Below are 26,242 nucleotides of genomic sequence, written 5' to 3'. Positions count from 1 at the left end.
AGAAAGGTTGATGAGGCTTTAGAATTAGTAGTGACCTAAAAGTATGTAATCATCCTTTAATTTTCATATATCTGGAAATTTTGATGACCATCTAGATAGTATTCATTAGCACTGAATGATGCTTCATTCAGTTTTTTGAGACCTAAATATAGTGCATACTTTTAAGCTTTTTATTTTCACATTTAATTTTTAAAAAGCTATTTTATGTTAGCACAATATTTCTTGATTCCTCAAAATAAACATATTTCAAGAAGGTAAAGGAAGTGTAAACATACTTAAAAGGTATAAAAGAGAGAAAATGCAATCTTTTAAAGTCCATTATGAAATATGACTTTTTCTTTACTTCTACACTGAATAAAGATTGTAATACTTCATTTTTGCTACATATTTTTACAATTAGATGCATCTTGTGTTACCTTATATTTTCATGGATCATATTAGCTGTGTACATTATAGTATTTGAGGAATATGTGTCTGATAATTTAATAAGAATTTTAACATCATTTGTCAGAAGCTTAAATTGATTGAGAAGGAATTTATTCAAAATACATTCTACCCCCACCCTTGCCAATCTTCCACCTATGAGACAATACACCGAAGTACAAGGGTTTAAAAAAAAATACATTCTACAATTATAAATTCAGATTACCTTTATTATGTTTCTTGGTTTTAACAGTTCATTTTCATTTCTGTTCTCTCTTTGAGACTTATCAGTGCTGTGTTGCTGGAGAGAATTACTTGATTTTCAAAATTATCATTGAATTTTGCTCACTTTCCAATATTCTGCCAGAGATGCCCTGATAAACAAAAGTTCTGTCATCTGTACAATATGAGTTGACAGAAGCTGAGGGACTTAGCTATACAAATTGCTAGTGAAGAAGGTAAATGCTACCTACTGACATTGTCAGGAGCTGAATACAGTTGTTATGTCAATTGCAGTGGCTCTTCATGAAGAAGGGCAACAAGGTGGTACAGGGGCCTGGTGTCAGTATGACCTGAGTTCATATCCAACTTCAGACACTGACTATGTGACTCTATTGAAGTCACTTCACCTCTATCTGCCTCATTTTCTTTAACTGTAAAATTGGTATAATAATAGCATCCATCTCAAAGGGTTGTTATGGGGATATGAAGTAAAATATATGTAAAAGTGTTTAACGGAGTACCTAGGATATTCTAGGTGCTATATAAATGCTTATTAACCCTTCTCTTCAGTCCTTGCCCTCAAGGATTGGGTATTCTGATTAAAGTCACTTGCTGTTTTTCACATCCAAGACACCTGGCAATTTGGCAGCAAGGTACAGCACACAGATTTCCCCTGGGAATATTTATTACTGATATTAATTAAATTAATTAATTAAAGGGATTACAAATGCTGAAACAGACCTCCACAATACCAGTTCCCCATAGCTCTGCTGCAGAAAGGCCCTACCTATTGAGCACTCATTATCTCTTTCCCTTTCTCTCTTCCTTTCTCCCTTTTTTCTTCTCCCTTATTTTTATTTTTCCTCTCCTGTCACGTAGGAGGGCAAACTTAACATCACTGATGTGATTGAACATTCTCCAACAGCAGTAGAGAAGCCCTTGCTCTCTCAGATTTAAGTGAAGGCTGTAAGCACAGCTAGTGTGAGTGTGAAATAAGCTTTTGACAACAGTATCCATCTTCTCACTTCCATAGCCCAAATACCCTGCCTGCCTTTAAGAAAAACCAAATCAAAACAGAACAAAAACAACTGTCTTAAAACAACCAAAACACATACAGCTTCATACAACATCAATTTTACGTTTCTAGTTTGTTTCTTAGATTATAATATCTGTGGAAGTAGAATATTGAAACTATTTTGTACAGAAATTTAAATATTTTCCCAACTTTGAAGAATCTGATGAATGACATGTAGTATCACTAAGATCTACCCTGAATGAGCAGAGCAACAGTTCCTAGTTGAGATTTTTCATATCTGTATGAATCCCTCTTGTCATTCTTCAAAGTAATCTGTAATCTTGTTTTGCTCTTTCAGAAATAATTATGAGTTTAAGTGCATCTTAAATGAATATCTCAAGAATGTTCTTCAATTCGTATAGCCTGTTTAGATGGAAGTTTTTTTTGATATCTGAAAAGTACCAGCTGAAGTGGTTTACCTCAGAAAGTGAGTCCAGACATCCAGAAGTTCAAATTAGTGGAACCAATATTTATTTATCAATCTATTGATTAATAAATAATAAATGTACCTAACTGGCCAGTGCAGTTTCCTAGTGAAGGCTGCACCGGACTGAAATTACAATGCAGTTTTTATAGGGTGCATCAGATACAAAGCAAATGTTCATAAAGAGACATAACCTTGATGAAGTAAGCAAACTTATATTGTCTGGAAGCTATTTCGGTTAGTAGTGTGGGATCAGGGACTTTCCATTGTGTATCTTATCCTGGACTATGAGGCAGTTACCTTCTTATGGATCCTGACTGTGTTATTTTAAACTGACCTTCACAGGAAAGCTCATTTCTGATTTCTACTTTTCCTCAGGGAAAAACAGGTTTTCTGGACAATGACTTAGTTTACCTTACTTCACAGCTTCCAAATTCATTGCTGATTGCACATTAAGTAATATTGGAGCTAGTATGCACTCTTGCTTCTCAAAAAGTTGCTAAAAAGGATGACTGTATAGTCCATGCAAAGTGGCTGCCAGATAGCTGCCAGTTACTTTTTTTTTTCAGATTTATTAGAACTTTCCTTAAATTTGCTCTTTTTCCTATATCTCATTTAAATTTTCAGTTTTCTGGTTCTAGATCAATGATTTATCATTTATAAAGCTCTGCTTAAGAAGAAATAATCTATTAATGAAATACGACATATTCTAACAGAGCCTTATAGAAGTTCCTATTCTGGATGGCCAGTTTTGCTGTATAAATGGGAGTAATCTTTATCTAATTTAGTAATTCTTACACATATTCTACAAATTTGCAATTTTGCATTATTAAAAGTTTTATTGCTTATGTTGTTTAAAGTGTTAAAATGTTCTTTGGAAGGAAGAAAAGAAGAAAGGAAGCATTTATTAAGCACTTACTATGTGCCAGGCACTGTACTAAATCTTGAGAATACAAGTACAAGCAAAAAGAAAGAAGCTGCCTTTGAGGAACTATATACAAAAGGAAGCTGAAGAGCAGAAAGAATTGGGTAGGGGTAGGGGGAATGAAAGTATCTATGTGAGAGGTATGGTTTTGAAATCTGAAAAGTCAGGAACAAAGCTTGGTGGAGAATAAAGGCCCCAGGGTCTTTCCACAAAATGGAGGCTCCAGGAGGAATTCTCCATTTGGAGAAAGGGATCAGCCTGATATAGAGGTATTCCTGAGTGAGAAGACCACAGGGATAGTTGTATGTTTCTGGAAGAGGAAGAGGAGAACCCAGGAACCGAGGGAAATTCTAGAATGAGACAGCAGCAGGTGAATAGTTCTGAAGTCCAGAAGTCAGAAGCAGAGCTTGGAAGGTTTAGGCAGGAGTGATTATTTCCCTTTAATTATTGTGAAATCCTTAACTGAAAAACAAAGAAGGCAAACCCTTTACCAAAACTTTATGATAAATATGACAAAATTGATTCAGTAGAGTATTAAATGGAACTAAAGAAACTTGTCATTTTGATTTTTAAAAATCTTATTTAGCTTACTATTTCCATTAGCTCTTGGAAGTATAAATGATAATATGTTTTCTGCCAGGCTGTGGTGGAGAGAAATGTCTGGTTTAGCCAAAATTACATGCAGATGCAGCCAGAAAATGGACCAAACATCCCCTAAAGCTACACTATGCTGCAGGCTATATATGTTTACAGCAAAATAGTTTCCAGTCTTTGCACTTACAAAAAGATTTTGTGTGAAAAGTCCTTCTCATGGGCATGTAAAATGGACACATATGCCCTAGAGAACCCCGACTAAGTAAATTTAGGGATTTCTTTCTTACCCCAAACTTAAGCCATTTCACCTTTTTAGTTTTGTGAAGAAGCATTTCTTCCTCAATAATTCATTAATTATCTATTAAATATCTAGTGTGAGGCAGACACTGCTAGGCCCTGTTGATATTAGTGTAAAAACAAAGCAGTTTCTGCCCTCAAAGAGCTTACCTTCTACTAAGGGCCAGGGGGATGTGTTATTTATGTATTTCATATCTACATAGTTACATATAAATTAAAAAGGTATATATAAATACAAGTAATTTCAAGAGGGAGAGAGAGTATAAACCTGGGGAGTAGTACTTGAGTAGTACTTAAGTTGTGTTTTGTGAAACCTAGAGATTCTAGCTGAGATGAGACTGTATTATAAATAGGGACTATCTAGCTGGCTGGTATGACAGAATAAATAATAATATGAAGTAAGACTGGAAAGGCATATACAGATGTTGAAGGGTTTAAGTATCAGACAGAGTACTTTGTGATTTATCCTAGAGGAAGGCATTGATGATTATGGGATACATGGTCATATTAGTGTTTCTGGAGTGCCAACTTGACTACTGTGTGGAAAATAGATTGGAGAGGAGTGAATCTAAAGCCAGGCAGATCAATTAGATGGCTATGACAATAGTAATAGAGAGTATTGAGGAGAGTTTGTTGATGACAATGCTTGACACACAACAGGAACTTCATAAACATGTGTTGATTTAAGGATAGACATAGTGTGAGTAGAAAGAAGGGTACAGGGAAAAATGTTAGGGCAGTAGAATAGATAAAACTTGGCAATTGATTGGATGAGAAGGCAAGGGAAGAGTTAAAGGTGAGTTTCTAACCAGGGTGACTAGTAATGTTGTTCTCAACTGAAGTAGAGAATTTTGGTGGCAGATTAGGGTTGAAAGGGAGGATATGATGAGATTCATTGTGGATATGTTGACTTTGAGTTGCCTGTTAGACATCAGAGTGGAAATTTACAATAAGCAGTTGGTAATGTGAGACTGAAGTTAAGGAGAAAGCTTTGGGCCAGAAATAAATATTTAACCATTTGTCTACATAGAGATGATCATCCAGGAAGAGAATATAGGTAGATTAGAGAAGAGGACATGGGACACATTGGGATCAAAACTTAGATGCTGAACTAGTAAAGGAAACTGAGAATGAGTGGTTAGATAGAAAAAAAAAGAGAATAATGTCATAGAGCCAGTTGAGAAGAGGTCAAAAAGAATGAGGCCCAAGAAAAGGCCACTGGATTTATTATTTTTAAAATTTTATTATTATTTTTTATTTAAGAAGCATTTGTTTACTTTCTCTTATCCCATCAAAAATTTAATTTTTTTCTTTTTAACCTTTACCTTCTGCCTTAGAATTGAAACTAAGTATGGATCCTAAGGCAGAAGAGCATTAAGGGCTAGGTAGTTGGGGTTAAGTGACTTAGTCAGTGTCACAAAGTTAGGAAGTATTTGAGATCAGCCTGGCATTCTATCCACTATGTGTTACCAAGTGGCCCTTGAGCACTTTCTTTTTAGTGGTGAACTCAGAAACCAGAGAGAAAAGCATTGAGAAATGAGAGGAAAATAAAATGATAATGAATATAGATGACCTATTTGAAAAGTTTGTGAAAGAGGAAAGAGATATGAGATGACTTTTACTAGTGTTGTTCAGCAGGATATGAGTAAGAACAGCAAATATGAATGAGTGAGCTAATCTGAGGGGGCAAAGTGTGAAACTAGTTAACCCTGAGATCAAGATTGTGAAAGGGAGAAAATGAGACCAGAAGAGAGGTGATGAATCAAGTAGAGGGTGGCATATAGGGACTTAAGGTCACAATGAAAACAAAGAATATTTTTTAGGGTAGAGAGTCTAAAGGAAAAGTGGGTCACAGACCTCCCAACTTGTGAATTAAGTGGGGATGCTCTCACCTTTGGTGATTATATCTAAAGATGGGCAGGGCAGATTTAATTTCATTATCACAGTATCTATCAAATGGCTTTGGAGTTCAGGGTTCTCCAGTTTTTGTTTTAATCTGTAAGGTTCTCAAATCCAATCAACAAACTGAATTGACAAGCATTTGTTAATTATCTACTCTGGAGCCAGGCACTATATGAAGTACTAGAAATACAAAGAAAGGTCACCCCTTACACCCACTGCAAACAGTCCTTGCCTCCAAGGAGCTCATCATCGAATGGGGGAGAAAACATGCAAATATATTGGATGCCATCTTAAAAGGAAGGTTTTAGCACTTGAGGATGAAGCAGGGTGCTTCATAACACGAGTTCAGACACCCAGAAATTCAATAATTAGAACCATTATTTCTTGATTAAAAAAGGAAAAGGAAAAAAAAAATCTACCAGCTGGGACAGCCTTCCCTAATGGAAGCTGTGTCAGACTGACATTACAAGGCAGCTTATATAGGTTACAAGATACAAGGGTGTTTCCTGCATCCAGATTCTTATTTGTCAAGACAAAACTCATCACAAATACCAGTAATGATAAGTGGATAATCCTCAGATCACTTGGGGGATATTTACTTTTCACATGTACCTAAACACTCATTCCCAGTTAACTATGTGTGTGTACCTTGCATTCCATCCTGACCTATTGTTTGTACCTAAACACTCTTATGGAGAAAACTGGTGGGTAACTTATATATTATCTGGGTTCAGAGAAAGGGTAAGTAGGAGACAGGACAGACAGGGCAATAGATTGGGACATAACAAGTTGGGGAAATACAATTCAAGAATGGGCTTGGCAGTTGGAGGGAGTGACAGTTAGGATCCCAACTGCCTCACAGATCCACCTAACCAGGGAGTCTATGAAATCAACAAAATAAATGAGTATTACTGGGGCAAAAGGATTTATAAACACAAGTTTAATTCAATAAACTAAAGTTCGAAAGAAAGGGGAAAAGGATTTCTGTTCTACCAACCTATGGGCAAGCCCCAGGATCAGAGAATGAACTCATCTACACTAAGCTTTAGACTATAGCAGGGCACAAGGAATATCAGGAATGGAAGTGGGATTCTCACTGCTGAGTTCTGTCAAAATCCAGCAATGATACAGCTCTTCCAGGTCCTCAGACAGTAATCTTTGAGTTGGGTAAGTCAGGGAGCTAAACCAACCTGAGATGACCATCAACCCAGGTTAGGTTTTATAGTCTCAACCTAACTTCCCATAGGCAGATGATTTCTTCCTTCAGGATGCCAGAATACTAGGATACAAACTTCACTTCCCGTAAGGAATCCCACTCAAGTCAGTTACAATCTGTCCCCAGCCAACATGGAGTTCATCTCAGAGAGAAAAAACACTTCCTGCTTCCTCATTCCATTTAGAATTCTCCAGCCTTACTTGCTAAGCCTCATAAATAACTAATCTTAAACATTTTATTAATTTATCTTACAACAACACTCATCCCTAGTTACCTTATGTGTTTACCTTGCATTCCATCCTGACCTATTTGTTTAATATAATGGAGGAACTGGGTCAGTTTCCTAAATAATGCAGGAATGGATTAATCAACTTCAATTCTACTTTATTCTCTAACCTATTTCATTTATTCAGACTACTTCAAGGGGAACTGGGAAAGGCTTCTTATAGAAGGTGGGATATTTGTTGTTTTTCAGTTATGTCTGAATCTAATTGATCCTGTAGACCATACTGTCTATGGGGTTTTCTTGGCAAAGATATTGGAAGGGTTTGCCATTTCCTTTTCTAGTGGATTAAGGCAAACAGAGGTTAAGTTCCCAGGATTACGTATCTAATTAGTAAATGTTTGAGGTTGGATTTGGATTTAGGGCTTCTTGACTCCAGAACCAGAGCCATCTGGTTGCTTTTAAAGTCTTGAAATAATATTCTGAATCCATTAAATATTTGGCTCTGTTATATTCATAATCTGGGAAATGATGGGTGCCACCTTGAATGACAGGGAAGGCAGTTGGAAGACATGGAATGTTTCCAGGTGCCATGAGCCAGGGGCAAACATCGGTTGACCCCCCGGTATAAATACCCCTGGCAGCCACTTTGAGGAGTTCTCTCTGGAGGTCTTTGGACAGGAGTCTCTGGACTGGGAAATCACGGAGTGGATGGTGAAGGGTGACAGGGAGGTCTATGAAGAAGAGGGTAGGAATAGATCTGAATATTTCCTGAAAGACTGAGAACTAGTGCTGGTAGTGAGAAAGCTGAGAGAATAAGATCACCAACACAGCTGCATCAATAGCATTCCCTATTCTCTGGCTTGGCTGTGGCCAGGCTGGGCTAGAGGTAGTGGAGAGAATAAATCTCCATCTTCCACTTGATCAATAGCCTCCAGTCCTGATTGTCAACTAGTTTTTAGATAATAGATTGATAGGGTCTCCAATCCCCAATCCTTGTCCTGTTTATCCTTTCCCTGATTATAGATAAAGAGAGTTCAACAAGTATCTTCCTGAGTGGTCCTTATATCATGACCCTTGGGGAGGGAGTCAAACGCAGTCAGATACCAAACGTCATCCAAGGCAAATCAACAGCCCAATAATAATCTCTCCAACCCCGGGGCGGACCTGGAAAGGTTACCCATCTATCTAACCTCTCGAGGGTCCTTCTTGGGCAACTATTAGAGAGAAAGTGGTACATCAACATCAGTGTACATCTATATCTCCATAGGACCCCTTTTTATTTATAACTGCTTGAATTGCTCTACTCTAATATTTGATTGTTGAGACCAGTGTATTATGGATAACTTGAGAACATTTTTTTTCCTTTTCTAGAATGCCAGGTGAAAATAAATTTAAAGTCTAGTACCTTTAGGAGACTCCTATGTTCTTGTGGAATAATCTCACATTTTTTCCCTAGTGATACATAGGGAACAAATTTTCCTATAAATTATTAAAGCAAATAAAGAATATAATTGTCAGATTTTTATTAGTTCTAGTATTAGAATTATAAGAAAAATCAATAACAATATAAAAGAGTAACAATGACTTTTAAAAATCTACATATTTAATGAATTTTTCATTTTTTTCCCTCTCCGCCAGACATTGCTCCGTCCTCTTCAAGCTTTGTGCTCTTTCCAACTTCAGCATGGTGCTCAGATTCGTCTCAGCAAGGAACACCTCTTGAAAAATGGTCTATATCCTAAGCCCATGCCAAAGAATAAACGCAAACTAAGGAAAATGGAGCTCCTAATGAATAGTGTTAAAATTTAGGGAAATTAGCCTTGTTGTTTTCAGTATTCCTATTCAATTGCAATTTACAATACCATGCTCATTTTTAAGTCTGCTGATAGAGCTGTGAGTTACTGACTGACTCAACAAAAGAACCAAGAGAAATAAAACAAATATCTTGTCCAGAGTAGGGAAATGAAACAAATAGTTCTTTTTTTTTTTAAGAAAAATTATAGCAAAATTAAAAGATATGATTTTATTTTCCAAAAATATCTAGTAATTTTGCAACTCTTGTAATGAAAAACAGTTCATTGCTTTAAATTGCTAGTGTCTTTTAAAGAATTATTCTTTGTAAAGAGAGGAAAATTGTTATGCCTAACTAGGGCAATATTGTTTTAGATAAAATATGATATTTGGTGAAGATTCTGCAATAGAGAAGGCTTGCATCAATTTTCTGGTTTTACACAGGAACTTTATAGTTTGGTCAGTAGCTAAAACAAACAAAATCAAGTAACTTACAGCATACTTAAACCTGGGCATTTTTATTTTAGTAAAAATTATAACAGAATAAGGAAAATTCATTTTCCTGCTAAACTTGAACACAATAGTGGTCTTTAAGTACTTTCTTATTGGAAGAAATTATAATTTCATATTGTAGGGGTTGCATATAATTTTGAAAACATGTATATTTTTAGTTGTAGTCATTCTCATCAAGAGAGTTCCTGTTTTTCATAGTTCTTATACAGATCTGTTAATTGACAATAAGCTTTGTTTTGTTGAAATTTTCATAAGTAACAGAAGTGGAATAAAAACATAAAGTACTGCCTGTCTATTTTTATGGAATAACATGAGTATCACTAGGATCACTGAAATACAAAGGATCAAAAATTTAAAAGTCTAAGAGAAAACTCTCAATGTAAAAAGAAGTAAATTCTACCACTTTGGGAAACATTTGTGAAGTTTTTCAATGTTTGAACTATATGCTCTGGGAATTAAATATATCCCTTATATCAAAATAAGCCATTAGAAGAAATGTTTATGTGTATCTTTATATTTAACTTAAATCATATGCTGAGGTATGTGAATTTTGACAATAAAACAAAATTGTGTTTCCTTATTTTTGCAAGTTATGAATAAGCTTGATGGTTAGTGCTTGAGTCCATAAAATTGCTTTGCTATTTGTAGATTTTCCAATAGGCCTTTCTTTAAATGGCCATTTAAATTAATAGAACTCTAGGATGATATTCTTTTTTATAAAAGCATACAAAATGTAAAGTATATGAAATATATTTTATTGACATTTCATGTATTTGAAGGATTTGTTTTAAGGTATATCTATTACTTTATTCTTAATTACCTTTTGACATTTCATGTATTTGAAGGATTTGTTTTAAGGTATATCTATTACTTTATTCTTAATTACCTTTTCTCTATCACATTGTTGTCATCATTTGTTATTGAATATTTAGTCTTGTTTTAATATGCCATCATAGAAAAAATGGAAAAGATGTATGCTTTCTGAATATTATTGTAATGTTGGTTTCTGATAATATACTAAAGGATTACAAATCTTTACATTATTAAAAAAAATGCTAGAGAAGATGGACTTATCCACTAGAGAACTTTCTGGGAATTGGTAAATGAATTAAAATGTTTATGTAATTTATACTCTCATATTCATTTCTATAGGTTTTTAGCATAAAATGAATTAAAGACATTTAAAAAATCCACAATAAATTGAAATGCAACTTAGGAAAAAATACTAAAATGCCACAGTTTATGATATTGTGTGTACTCTGTCATATACGACTGTAAAACCACTTGTTTGGCTGATTGTAGAAGGATTTTTTTTTATATAAATGGTCACTGAGATCCCTTCCAACTCTGAAATTCTGAGTTAGTGAAATATATTTAAACATGAAAGGCATTATACTATCAGACTTTAGTTTTCTTAATCATTGTTAAAAACGTTAAATTATCAGAAACCTTAAAAGTTTCAGCATGATCTCACATTTTTATCTAGTGTAATTTCTTCATCCGAGGTTCATTCATGACCCATTATAGATCCTAACTACCAATCCCCAAGAAATCCTCTTTTTTCACAAATGTGGCTCCAGGTTTCCCTCTCCATCTTAGTTCTTTGCTTCACACTAAAGGACTTCAGCAAAAATAGTGTTATTCCTTCAAGTACCCAAACTTTTCATATCTACAAACTGTTTAACTACCATTACTTGGGTGGTCAAACTTTTGATCTTGTCATCACCAAGTTATCTTCTACTTCTATGTTCAAGGAGTTCAAAATTACTTTCTGATCATAAACTATCATCCCTATACTTTACTACTCCTAATTCCATCCTGCACAATGTCCCACTAACCCTCAGTGTTTTCTCAGGCCATCATTCTTGTGAGTCCATTACCCTCCCATCCAGGCTTTTCCAACTAAATTTCTTACTTCCTGCTTCATCGAAACAGAGGCTATTTGCTGTGAGCTGTTCTTCTATTTATCCCACAATACCTCTGACATAATTTTCTACTGTCTCTTTCACTCTAGTCAGAAAAAGAGGTGAACTATTTTGCCAAAAATAATCCCTTTCTTGTATCATTTATATTATCCCTTCATCTTCTCCAGCACATTTCTCCCAGTACCATCCCTTTTCCATAACCTTCTGTCTTTTCCTGTTTACTTAGTCCTTCCCTATTGCTTACAAACACATCCAAATCTTACTCTACTTAAAAAATCCTCATTGGATCTACTATCTCTATTAATCTTCAGTATATTTCTCCTGTCCTCAGCTAAACTCCTTGGGGGAAAAAACCTACTCTTAGTGGTCTTCATTTTGCTTCCTCTCATTCTCCTAAACCTGTGACCTGGCTTCTAATCTCACCATTCAACTAAAACTGCTCTCTTCAGAATGACCAATGGCTTCCTAAACAGCAAATCCCATGTCCTTTATCAATCTTTATTCTTGGTTTCCTCCAGCATTTGACACTGTTGACTACCTTCACTCCTGAATACTCTGACCTCTCTGAGTTTTGGTATTTTGTTTGATCTGCGGGCATTCTGATTTTTCATGACACTGCTCTCTTGGTTTTCCTAGGCAGCTAGATGATACAGTAGATAGAGCACTGGGCCTGGAGTCAGAATGATCTGTGTTCAAATCTGTCCTCAGACATTAACTTTATGACCCTTGGCAAGTTACTTAGCCCCTCTTGGCCTCAGTTTCCTCAACTTTAAAATGGGGATAGTAATAGCACATCTCACACGATTGTTTTGAAGATCATAAGTTAATATTTATAAAGTGCTTAGAACAGGACCTTGCATGTGGTAAGCATTATAGAAATGATTATTCCCTTAACTTTCCCCCTTCCTACTAACTATCTGACCTCTCCTCAGGTTCTTTTCTATTATATCTTCATCCATGTCAGGCCCACTAACCCAAGGTTCTCTCTTGGGACTTTATCACTTCCCATTAGCTTCCATTGGTTTAATTATGATATCCATTCATTTGATTCCCTGATCTATATATCTAACCCCAGTGTCTCTCCAGAACTCCACTCCTATATCACCAACTACCTATTAGACATTTTAAGATTGATAACTTCCTGTAGTTATCTCAAACTTAACCATCCAAAACAGAGGATTCATTATCTTTTCTCCAAAATCCACCTCTATTAAGAACTACTCTGTTACTGTTTAGGACTACCTATCCTTCCAGTCCCTTTCCATATCCTATTCATAGATGTAAAGTAATTTTCCAAAATCACCAGCCTGGCCCGTCACTCAACTACTCACTTAATGCCTCTGATTACCTCTGTTTGGCCTTTAAAGCTCTGTAACTGTCTCTTCTCTCCAGCATTCTTATATGTTCCTCCCCTCCACATAATTCTATTATCAAACCAAACTCACATCCACATAGCATTGTCACTGTGTCTTTGCTCCATCTCACTTGTCTGGATGCTCTCCCTTTTCTCTCTCCTCTTCTTAGAAGCTCTGGCTTCTTTAAAACTCTGCTTAGGCATCACCATCTTCAGAAGTGCCCCCTCTATAGGGTTACTTGATATCTGCCCTAAATCTCATAACTGTCTTTATTTTTTAAAACCCCTTACCTTCTGACTTAGTATCAGTTGGAAGGCAAAAGAGCAGCAGGGTAGCCAGTCGGGGTTAAATGACTCACCTAGGGTCACACAGCTAGGAAGTGCTTGAGACTGATTTTAAACCCAGGACTTCTAGTTCCACATCTGGTGCTTTACCCACAGTGCTATTTAACTGCCCAATAACTACTTTTTAAAGTATTTATTTTCTACCCTATTAGCATGTAAACTCCTTGAGGTCATGGACCATTTTCTCTTTTCCTTTGGTTCCACAATAAACATGCAATAAATGTTGATTGGTCAATTGTTAAAATGAAAGAAAGTTTTCAACTTTTGTACAGGTACAAATGTTATCAAAACCATCCATCTTGAGATCATTTTTCCAAGTTGAAATAAAAGGACTCCAAAAATTCTTTTACATTTGTATAGTGCTGTGAAGTCATTTGTATTATCTTATTTGATACTCATAACAACCTTGTTAGATAAATAAGACAATAACACAGACTTTCCAGAGTTGTGAGGATCAAATGAAATAATATTTGTAAAGCACAGTGCCTACCACATAGAGTTTCTTTAAATGCTTGACCTGTTCCCCTAGAAGGTAATTCATATTGCTTAACAATTTATTTATAGCTTGTGTCTCCAGATATTTTCTTTCTAGAGCATATTAGCAAAACTCGAAAAAAAAATTCCTTTTACTTCCTGGTGCTTTAAATCCAAATGAAGGAAGATTTTAGCCATAGGCTTATAATAATCAATAAATTATTCAGTATACCTACTGCATTCCAAGCCTTATACTAAAGACCTTGACAATATTAATGTAGTATTGGTGGGATGATGTGGTAACAGGGTAATTCAACTATTCTCTTTTGTTTCCTTCAGTCTACTACTTTTTCATTGCCTAAATAGAAGGCAGTACTAGGAAAGAAGCATTTACGAAGCACTTATTCTATTTCAGTCATTGTATTGTGTTAAGGATACAAATATAAGCAAAAAGAAAGAGTACCTGCCCTCAAGGAACTCACAATTGAAGGGAAGAAGGCAACACGTGAAAGTTAACTGGAACCAGGATGAGGGAATCATGAAGGTAGGGGAAGTTGTAACAAAAATACCTAAATCTCTTTTTTTTTCCCCTTTAAAAACGATTTGAGCCACTAAACAGAGCAAAATACCTTAGTGTAAAATTTCTTCTCTAAGGATGTTCCACTCCATTGCTCCCTTCATCTCCTTACCCATACTAGCAAATACCTTGGGTTAAAACCTTAAAACAAAGAGAGATAAACAAATTTCTAAGATGAAACCTATCCCTGGTGAAAAGACTTCACTTTCTCCAGTGAGCCTAGACCTTAGAGGGAGAAAATTGTAAAATGCTGCCTTGGAACCTGTAATTTTGCAGGGTTTCATTTCCATATTCCTTCTGTTCAAATCTGGTAACACAGCTTTTGCCAAAGTATGGTTGAACTTTTTCAAAAAGAACAGGGACCCTTACCCTAGAATTAGCAGAAATCTTCTCAGCTTTGTTTCTTTAGGGATGTGCCTCTGATGATTACCATTACCCAGGCAAGAGACAAGAATACTTGGTTATTTTGGGAAGCCAGTTCCCTTTATGCTTATCTTTTCCTTTTGACACCTCTTCTTGGTATAGGACAGAGTTTCCCCTGCAGAGACCTTATTCTAATCTTTATTTTAAAATTTTTTTTCTCTTCAGGTTGGCTAAAGCCAGACAATAACCATTTGCTTTCTAATCACCAAAGAGCACTTAAAAACAAAAAAACAAAACTATACAAGTTTCTCCAGTTGGTCTGTACAAATGATTGGGCAGGGAAAAGGCATAGAGACAATCTATGCCCTACTGCAGTGATGACTAACCTTTTAGAGATAGAGTGCTGTGCCTTTCCCCCAAGATGAGACAGAGGAAGCCCTTCCATTGCCTGTTGGGCAGAGGGGCAGGGGAAGTGAGAAATATCCTCAGGTGCATGGAGAGGGGGAGGGGAGCAGCTCTACCCCAAGTCCCTCTGCCTTTCTGGTAATGAACTCTGGTGAGCAAATGCAGGTGTGCCCACAGAGAGGGCTCTGCATGCTCTTTTTTGCATATATGCCATAGATTCACCATCCCCTCCCCTTGGTAAGTCCTGCATCTCTACTGGAGGCTCAGCTGCTTTCCTAGACTTCTAATAAACAAGAGAATTACTTAAAACTGTACATCCTTTGTGAGGAGTAAATGAGCCTGTTTATATCCTTTACAAGGTATGACATCCACTTAAATAAGAAGTAGGCTTATCTTTACATAGTTAAAATACAGTCTAATTTACTACCCCTTTACAGATTGTGTTCAAACTCCTTTGTGCAGGATTGAAGTATATACTCTCCCATAGATACCTGGCCAGGAGAAACAAACTTCCTACACAAAATTGCTATAAGGTTATAACCAAATAAGAAAGTATTTGCACTTAATTCCCAAACTAGAAAGTTCCAGCCCCTCCTCTGGAGTGTAAGGTCCTTGGAGATCATTCTTAGGACCTACATTATTGTCCTAAATGATACAAAGCTCCATCTGATTGCCACAGCTTGCTGCAAATTCCAAAGATATCCCATCGATATGGCTAATATGATTCTATCCTGAGCCTATGTATCTTTGCAATAAAACTTGTATAAAACTATAACCATGAGCACTTTATGAACCCCTAGACTTGATTCAGGATGGTAGCATCTTGGTATAGCAAAGAATTTGTACCAGCTGCAGAATGAATTCTTTTTTTTAAGCATTTATTAATATTCATTTTTAACATGGTTACATGATTCATGCTCCTACTTTCCCCTCTACCCCCCGCAATCCCCCCACCCATGGCTGATGCACATTTCCACTAGTTTTATCATGTGTCATTGATCAAGACCTATTTCCAAATTGCTGTTAGTTGCATTGGTGTGATAGTTTCGAGTCTACATCCCTAACCATGTCCGCCTCAACCCATACGTTCAAGCAGTTGTTTTTCTTATATGTTTCCTCTCCTGCAGTTCTTCCTCTGAATGTGGGTAGTGTTCTTTACATAAATCCCTCAGAGTTGTCCTGTGTCATTGCACTGCTGCTAGTACAGAAGTCCATTGCATTCGATTTTACCATAGAATATCAGTCTCTGTGTACAATGTTCTTCTGGCTCTGTACAATGTTCTTCTGGCTCTGCTCCTTTCGCTCTGCATCAGTTCCTGGAGGTCTTTCCAGTTCACCTGGAACTCCTCTAGTTTATTATTCCTTTTAGCACAATAGTATTCCATCACCCGCATATACCACAATTTGTTCAGCCATTCCCCAATTGGACATACCCTCCTTTTCCAATTTTTTGCCACCACAAAAAGCATAGCTATAAATATTTTCATACAAGTCTTTATCTTTGATCTCTTTGGGGTACAAACCCAACAATGGTATGGCTGGATCAAAGGGCAGGCATTGCAGAATGAATTCTTAATGGGATGTTGTGAAAGGTTAAATGGGAAAGAGTGAGGGAAAATCCAGTTTCAGATTTGAAGGGTCCTCAAAGGTTATTTCAACTCTACTAAACTTGCTGGCAAGATCCTACAGAAGGGAAGACAAGTATGATCAAGAAATGGGGACATAACATGATGAGTGTTGGGCAGAGAGTGTTGTGCTGAAATTAGGACAGCTTCAAGGAGTAGACAGAATAGTATCAGAGGAGGGAGAGAAAATCAAAAGATCAAATTTCTCATTCTCATTCCATATGTGTCTTCATTGTTTAGATATGTTTACTTTGTGAAATAAATTGTTGGCTTCTTTTTTCTCTTTTGTAGTAACATATTAGTTAATCTATTCAGATAGCTATGATTTTTATGACTATTTTTCTCCATTTATTTTCTTTGAATTTTGAAAAAAGAAAACAACCCTTCCCTTCTGCATTAGAATTGATACTAAGTATTAGTTCCAAGGCAGGAAAGGGTTAAGGGGCAGGCAGTTGGGTTAAGTGAGTTGCTCAGGGTCATACAGCTAGGAAGTCTGAGGCCACATTTGAATCCAGGACCTCCTGTCTCCAGGCCTGGCTATCTATCCCCTGAGACACCTAACTACCTCTTGTATTTCGTTTAAAAAAAATCTCTTCTAAAAGTATATTTCCCTAGGATTAGTTTAGCTTTTACTACATCGATAATAATTTATTTTGCCATTGTCAAAATTTGTAAATTTACTTATTGTCATTATTCTTTCTTTTATTTAATTATCTATTCTTTCCTTTTTGTTCCTTCTCTTTATTCAGCCAATAAAGCAAGACGTTCAAAATCTTCCTCCCCTACAATCTCTCATTTTCTGTAGCTGTTATGTACCTTTTTCTGCTTTTTAAAAATCTTTGTTCAATTCATTATTTCTCTACTTTTCTAGCATATTCTGAATTGGGCATGTTCCTTCTTTATGCATGCATGTACCTTCTTTATTTTCTTTTCATTCTTCATGAAATTAAAGCTTCTGAAAAATATATGTTCACTTTTCTATAAAATTTCTATTATTATTTTCATGGATTTTGCTCTAGCTTCTTCACCCATCCCCAACCCCCTAGACTGTAAGAGTAATTCCTTACTCTTAGAAATATTGATTTTTTTTTGGGGGGGAACAATGTCAAACAGAAACAAAGCTTCACTGTAGTTGTTTCTAAAATTTTTGGCATGGGCTCTACCCCTATTCTGTATAGAATCTAACCCCAAGGCCATATAGTGTTTTATCCTAAAGTGCTTTATCCTAAAAATCCTATCTTAGGAACCTTTAACTATTCACACTTTTTACAGATATATAATAAAATAATTTTTGTACAAATTTACAAATACAGAATATAAAAATATAAACTTTCACTCTCAACTATTCACACTCAAATATACATAAATATACAAAAGTATATAGCAATATATAAAATTTACAATATCTACACTTTTTACACACCTATTTACACACTCATACAAAATTTACAATATCTACATATTTACACACACCCTATTTTAAACTATGATATAAATCCTATATACAAATATATTACAAATACATATACAAAGTAATACAGATATGTACGTGTTTGTGTAAGAAAATCACCACCCTCTGATAATACTAAGAAACCAACCCCCCCCCCAAATCTATGTAATCCTATATGTATCTTGATGTTACCTGAGAGAAAAAAATTCATCCAGGTAAGACCTCATAAAGCTAATGTGAATATCCTTTGATTAATGTGTCCTAAATATATATGTTGGATGCAACTATATTCACCAGATCTTTAGGTACTCCTCTTCCCATGTTGTCTGTTGTCTCTCTTCTATCTTCTTCCTCCTCTTTCTGTCAGTGCTATAATATGTACCAATGCATGTATCTATAATGAACATATGTTATGTGCAACATGATAAAAAAAACCTTAGAAAACCTTACAATTTTAAACACATATCAGTCCATTATCATCTTCTGTGGTAGATCCTTGTATAAAAGTCTATTATTCTATCAATGTCCAGTCAGCTGTATTTCCTCTGTGATCCTTCCATAATTTCTTCTTTCTTCAGTCCTTTCCTTCTGATCCATTGTCCTCTCCATCTGATCCATTGCCCTCTTCCCTGATCTTTTTGCCTGCAGACATGTTGCCTGATGATAATCTCTCAGCTATCTCTTCATCTTCATCTTCTGTATCTCTGTCTTCTCCTTCTACTACTCTAGGAACCTTTTTTTATATGTGAACAATGGAACCATGACTCTTTCTCTAAAACTTTTATTGAGGAAGGTGAAATTAAACTTACAATGAATGGACCAACCCATGATTGCTGTGGTTGCTGAGGTCTTAAAAAATTCTTCATATAAACTGAGTCACCTGGCTTAGTGTTATGTAATGAATAATCCAGAGGACCACTCTGAACTAAGAGTCCCATATTTTGCATTTCTTTTAATCTGTCTTGTAAGGCACTTATATAGGATGCTATTTGGATGTCACCATCTAACATCTATACATAGGCAGTTTTACAACTTTGGGCTTTAAAAGTAGATGACCATACTAGATCCCGTAGCCTCAGGAATAGCTCCATGCTTAAGAGGGGTGACAGCAACTGCATTGCTTATTACCAATTCTTCAGATTTAGTGTTAGGCTGCCCACTCACAGTTTATTGTTCACATGAAGTCGAGGCACTTCTGCGAAAGTTCAGAACACAGGCATTTTCAGATGAACGTCTGGCTAAATATGACATAGTGCCTTTGGGGAGTGAACATATAACACTAAAGAGATGCAACACCTTAAATCCAGCTACATTATTACCTGATTTACCTAACACAGGGAGAACCACTGCATGATTGTGAAAACTGTAGTTCAATTAATAGAAAGACCTCGAGAAAATCTGTCAGACACACCTCTTGACAACTCTGACCTGATTTTATTCACAGACGGATCATCATATATGCAGAGTGGAATAAGATTTACAGATGCTGCAGTAGTAAGTGAATTTGAGGCCCTATGTTTGCTTCACTATCTAGGAACCCAAGTGCTCAGGGAGCAGAATTAATTGCTCTAAAACATGCATGCAAGCTTGCAAAAGACAAATGTGCAAATATTTTCACTGATTCCAAGTATGCATTTGGAATTTGCCATGCCATCAATTCTCTCTGGCTTCAGAGAGGATTGTTAACATCTAGTGGGAAAAGAATCGCTCATGCAGAAATAATTCAAGAATTACTGTCATCTCTCCAACTAGCAAAGGAATTGGCAATGATTCCCTGCAAAGGGCATTATTTAGGATAAGACTTAATTGCCAGAGGAAATTGTAGGGCAGATATGTCTACATGATATTCTGCATAAAATGCTCTAGCTTGCATTATGAATCTCTGTTATACATACCACAGATTCAGAAAAAGTATCATACTATGACAAAGAGGTTCAAAAGTGGATACAAAATTTTGGAGTTAGAAAAGAAAATGGGATTTGGATAGCATCAGTGGGAAAACCAATTCTTCCAAAAGCATTTTACTCTTATATCTGTCAAGCAATACACACAAAGGGTCATTTTGGAACACAAGCATTAATTGATACTGTTAAAAGAACTTGGATAGCTTTAGGAATCAGCACTATGGCAAATAAAATCTGCTCAGCTTGTTCTGTGTGTGCACAATTCAATCAAAGCATATTTAAGCAAAAAACTTTTGGTGGTTGTCCACTAGATTATCCCAATTTTCTTATTCCTTGGTGCCATCTTCTATTCCATCACCCTTTTCTTTTTTTTTTTTTTGCATATCATCTTAAACCACTTAGTACCCCAATCTCTGCCTATGAGTAATTCTTCTAATTACTATAATAATGAATACAATTTTTGTGACTTACAAATAACATTTTTCCATATAGGAATATAAACAATTTGACTTTATTGAAGCCCTTAAAGAAAAAATAAGAAAAAATTTCCCCCCTGTCTTAATTACCTTTTCATGTTTCTCTTGGTTTTTGTATTTGGATATCAAATTTTCCATTTAGTTCTGGTCTTTTCAAATATTTGGAAATCTTCTCTTTTGTTGAATACCCATACTTTCCCCTGGAAGTATATAGTCAGTTTTGATGGTAGGTGATCCTTGGTTGAGGATCCAATTCTCTTGCCTTTCTGAATATCATGTTTCAAGCCTTGAGGTCCTTTAGTGTGGAGCTTCCAGATCCTGTGTAATCCTCATCGGTGCTCTTTGATATCTGAATTGTCTCTTTCTAGCTTCTTGCAATATTTTCTCCTTAGCTTGGAAGCTCTTGAATTTGGCAATTACATTCCTGGGGGTTGTCTTTTGAGGATTTAATGTAGACTGTGATCTATGAACTCTTTCAATGTCTATTTTGCCCTCTTTTTCAAGAATAGCAGGGCAGTTTTCTTGGATAATTTCTTGTAATATTGTGTCAAGATTTCTGTTCATTTCTAGGTTTTCAGATAGACCTATGATTCTCAAATTGTCTCTCCTGGACCTGTTTTCCAAATCCATCAATGAGCTATTTCTTGTTTCCTTCTATTTTGTAATTCTTTTGACTTTGCTTTATTACTATTGCTGTCTTGTGAGATCATTAGCTTCTACTTGCCCAATTCTAGTATTTAAAGACTGGTTTTCAGCTATGATCTTTTGATTTTCTTTTTCAGTTTGGTCTATCCTGCTTTTCATGTTCTAACACATCATTTCTGGTCTCCAATTTGCTTATCATTTCATTTGTTTTCTGGGCTTCTTTTTCAAGTGGGAGATTCTGTGTTTTAAACTGCTATTTTCTTTTTGAACTATTTCCCACTTTTCTTGCCAAGTTTCTTCTATCTTTCTTATTTGGTTCTCAAACTCCAGTTTGAGTTCCTGGAGAGCTTGTGACCAATTTCCATTTTTATGGGAAAGTTTGAATGTGTTTGCTTGTTTGTTGCCCTCTGCTGTCTCCTCTGTAGCCTGCTGTTTTTTGTCACAGAAGTTATTCAGGGTCAATTTTTTTATTTTTTTTTGGTAGTTGTAGATTGTAGTTCTTGGATGTTGGTGGCCATAGCTATATTAGTTTTTTCTTTCCTTCCCATCCAGAAGTCTGAGCAAGTAGGGCAGGCTCTCTGTGCTATAGAGCAGTTTTTGTTCAGAGGCTATTCTCCACTATATCTACTGTGGGCAGCCCCTCTCTGCCCTATCTCTGTGCCCAATCTCCACATTCCTCAGCCTCCTTGGGTCCCAAGTCTTGCTTCTCTCAGGGAGAAGTCTGTGATATCCTCAGCCAGCCCCCCCCACCCCCCCACCCCCGAGATTGCCCTGCACTTGCTCTGACTCTGGTGGAGTAGGGGAGGGGTGATCAGCTCATGCTTTGGTAGGTGTAATTTTACTCCCTTATAGCATAGAAATGCCCACACCTGTCTACCTTCAAGGCTGTGCACTATAGTAGAGCCCTTTTGCTCATCTGATTTTGATTTTTGTCCTTTTAAGGTGCTTTATATTGGTCAGTGGTGAGGAGAAGAAGATCCTTGCTTCTACTCTGTGGTCATCTTAGCCCAGAAGTCCTGATTCTTAAGCTGTCTATGCACTCTCATTAAAAGTCATTTGTTTTTATAGATTTGATGTATTATTTTGTTTCTTTTCTCATAAAGTTTCCACTACTTCACTAATTTTGAATTTCACATCTGTTAATCTGTTTTTGCTTCACTAGAGACATTCTCCATTATAGATTCAACTCTTCTAGCTTACTAATTGTGTTCTTTAATGCTTCCAGTGATTAGTTTTCTGCATTGAAAACTTTAATTTCATACCTAAGTTAACTACTGATTTCTTCTTATATGAATTTTATTTCCATTTTGATATATTCTGAAAAATTCTGAGGTTTTCACTAAAGCTCTTGTGAGAGTCTCTGCCCTGAGTAATCAGTCAGTGACATATGGATTACATATGAATTACCAATCCTGTTTCTCTCACTCTAACTGGGGTATCAATTCATCAGTTTCCCTTTTTGATTTCTTCCTTTCCTTCACATGTCAGGGTAGAGACTGCTGTTTCTAGAGTAGTGGGGAGAATGCAAAAGGGCATTTGGTTAGAGTCCCTCCAATAGCAGTCTCTATCCTAGGACTAGGCTCTGGACAAGGGTAGGTGCTGCTGTCCTGAATTCAGAACCCTTGGAATTTGAGTGCTTTAAATCTTTTAATTCTCTCAATGTTAATTCTTATAATTTTTATCCTTTTTTTCCTTATCTCACAGATTTAGCTCTAGTTACTATATATCTGGTCCATAATTCCTTTGTTTGGAGATGCTTGCAGAGTATAAAAAACCCTCATAATGTTGGACATATAATCTATTCCTCTTTTGAGATTTTATTGGAACACTTTAGTTCTTGTAAATAATTTTATTTTTAGTTTCTAAGAAACAAAATTTAGGATATAAATTCACATACATTACTTAAATGTACATAAAAAGCCATATTTTTATGTACATATTTACTCCCAGATTTCTCTCATTGCTATAATCCTTATCCTCAGTTAAAGAAAAAGAAAACCAAGGTTTGTTGATTCATCAAGTTGGAATATTTAATTAGGCTAGAGTTACTCTCAGGGATTTAAATTCTACTAATGACTACTTAGTCTCTGCTTTTTTTTTAAATTTTATTTGTTTAAATGTTTATTTTAATGTTTATTTTTTAAATGTTTAAATGTTTATTTGTTAGTAACATTTAAAATTTTAAGGTACTTAGTTAACTCCTTCCCTTTTTCTCCTCCCCCCTACTAGAGAAGACATCATTAGAGAAATAGATATATGCTTATATAAAGCTCTGTCTTACTTTTTTCTATTTACCAACTCTTTCTCTGGAGGTAGACATACACAATGAAGTCTTTCTTCAAACTGTGTTTCTGTTGGTGCTCTCTTGGTTCTGCTAATTTCACTCTTTGAAATTTCATGTAGGTCCTTCCATGCTTTTCCAAAATTAACTTGCTTGCTATTTCTTATAGCATAGCAGTATTCCATCACAATTAAATGCCATGACTTGTTTAATCATTCCCTAATTGATAGGCATCCCTTCAATTTCTAGTTCTTTGCCACCAGACTGAATTTCCCTATCTTTCCCAGACTAAAGTGCAGTGGTCACCCATGGACCCAATATTGACACTGATTGGCATAGAATCTTACTCTTTATTTTCCAACCTGGGTAGGGTTGATCCAACCTGATTAGGCAGCCTGGTGGGCTTCTACTTCCAGGGTCTCAACACTTATTTGTGCCAGATAGTGTGGGCACTCAATCAACCTGAGCCCTAGTGAAGCTCAGTACTCCTGATCTAAGTGTCCCACCAACTGCAGCTTCCTCTAATAGCAGGGATTACAAGTTTACATCACCAGAATTGGCAAATGTAAGCTTCTTGAGAGCAGAGATCGCTGCAGGGTTCATTTGTTTTTCCTATGTTCCCCATATTTTGCATAGTGTGTGGTACAAAGAAAATAGTTACTGAACTGAGAAAAGAGGAAATAGGAAATGAATATCTTGCCTTAGTAGGATTTGTTTTCTTGACCATTGGTTTTGATAACCTAGTCAGGAATTCCTGGAAAGAATGTGCTTGAAGGAGTTGTGGAATCTTAGGCATGATTATTTTACTTGGCTTTTTAAAGTTTCAGTTTTCTTACCTTTAAAATATGGAGACTTGACTAGATGATCTCTAAGATACCTTTCGGTAATGGCGTGCTGAGTCTAACAGTTGAGAACACTTTAGATTATACACTTTTCCTCTGTGTTTATTTGAGATTTTGCTTTAAAAGATCAGCTCATAGTCAGGTCTTACTGTTCATAAACCAAGTCCATTATAATTAGTTGGTTAATGTAGATCATTTTGTTTGTTCCTCTTGATCCTTAACTTTTGACTTAGAAATTGTTGTAATGCTTCCTAAGCTGAGATTGCCATGATTTCCTTCCTGGTATCTAGTTGTGGCTTTTATGTCCTTTCTTATGGTGATAATTATGAAAGTGTGCTTCTTGGAATTTTGTAACTACAGGTACCATCTTTCCTTTGCGGTATGCCAATGAATTGATATTGCCTGCTAGAGAATAGATACATGCAAGCAAACATTTATATATTATTTTATTAATAACTGAGGCCTTTATTTCATGTTAATAGGGTATTTGTTTATGGGAAGTTTGTTCCCTCTCCTCTATAGAATCTTATTTTATAGGTATTCATATATAAGTATATATTATATAGAGAGTCTCAAAGATAAAAGCTACAAGTAAAACCATCAGAGGTCCTTTTATCCTTATTTTAGAAAACAACCTAATAGTACCCCCTTGGTGTGGTCAGGTAATGTAGAGGCAGAACTCCTTGGGTGGACCCACGTCCAGATTAATTGGCTACTATCTTGTATGCTTATGTAGTTTTAGTTGTTTCTCACTTTCTTCACTTTAACTCCTAAAACAATCTGAGAAGTTCTTTCTCCACAATGAAAACTTTTCTAGAGGTTTCACTTAAGTCCAAATGGTACCAAGGATCATAAACTAGACCCTCTTCATTCCCTGTGTTAGATAACCGTGTAAAATTGAGAAATGTTTCAATTTCCAATCCATATTCTCATCCCCTTCGATCAATGGCACTCAGAGAATACATATGAAAGCAGAGGAAGCAGGTAGCACCTCATTCCCCACTAATTATCATTTCAGAACCCTGGAATAGGAGGAAACATTACTAATGCATATAAACAGTGGCACTTTCCTTCTGGAAAACGGGGAAGATGTCTTGCCATATCATTACCCTGATACACATGCAGATTTGAAAGAGTTTTCTTTCTTTCCCCTCTGTTTCTTATTTACCTTTTCATGTTTCTCTCAATGTTTGTGGTTGGATATCAAACTTTCCATTTAGCCCTGGTCTTTTCTGTGCAAATACTTGGAAATCTTCAATTTTGTTGAATGCCCATACTTTCCCCTGGAAGTATATAGTCAATTTTGATGGGTAGTTGATCCATGGTTGTAGGCCCAGCTCTCTTGCCTTTCTGAATATCATATTCCAAGCCTTGTAGTCTTTTAGCATGGAGGCTGCCAGATCCTGTGTGATCCTGATTGGTGCTCCTTGATATTTGAATTGTCTCTTTCTGATTTCTTATAAGATTTTTTCTTTTACTTGGAAGCTCTTGAATTTGGCTATTATATTCCTGAGCGTTGTCTTTTCTGGGTCTAGTGTAGGGTGATCTATGGATCCTTTCAATTATAAAAGTGAAATTTGGGAAATGTACCAAACTACATTTCCCGTGGTCCAACGGGTTTCCGTTTCTGATTCTTTGGGCGTGGGGAGGCCTACGTCGACGCAGAGAGGAGTTTATAATCTCCTGGGTTAGGGGGGAGTCTCTCTCTTGGCTAGCAGACTCGGAGGAGGAGACAGTAGACAAAATGGAGGCGGCAAGTTTGAATGCTTACAAGCACGTGGTCTAATAACTTTATCTATCAGCATGGCTTTAATTAAAATACTAATATATATTATTATAGCAGCCTTTATTATTTTTCATATTTATACAATGTCTATATTGCCATCTTGTTGTAGGACTTTAGGGCAATTTTGCTGAATAATTTCTTTTAGTATGGAGTCCAGGTTTCTATAATTTCTGGTTTTTCTG

General features: G+C 36.0%; 1 protein-coding gene across 1 annotated transcript in view; it reads left to right on the top strand.

Annotated features, from left to right (window-relative positions):
- Positions 1-9,113, top strand: part of DTWD2 (DTW domain containing 2) — a 104,191-nt gene extending 95,078 nt beyond the window's left edge. Inside the window, exon 6 of the mRNA XM_044657586.1 lies at positions 8,943-9,113. Coding sequence (XP_044513521.1) covers positions 8,943-9,113 — 171 coding nt within the window. The remainder of the gene's footprint in view (positions 1-8,942) is intronic.
- The last annotated feature ends 17,129 nt before the right edge of the window (positions 9,114-26,242 follow it).

Source organism: Gracilinanus agilis, chromosome 1, assembly GCF_016433145.1.
Source record: "Gracilinanus agilis isolate LMUSP501 chromosome 1, AgileGrace, whole genome shotgun sequence".
Lineage (NCBI taxonomy): Eukaryota > Metazoa > Chordata > Mammalia > Didelphimorphia > Didelphidae > Gracilinanus > Gracilinanus agilis.
Note: the sequence above shows the minus strand (reverse complement) of the source record. Positions and strands in the feature narration are given on the sequence as shown.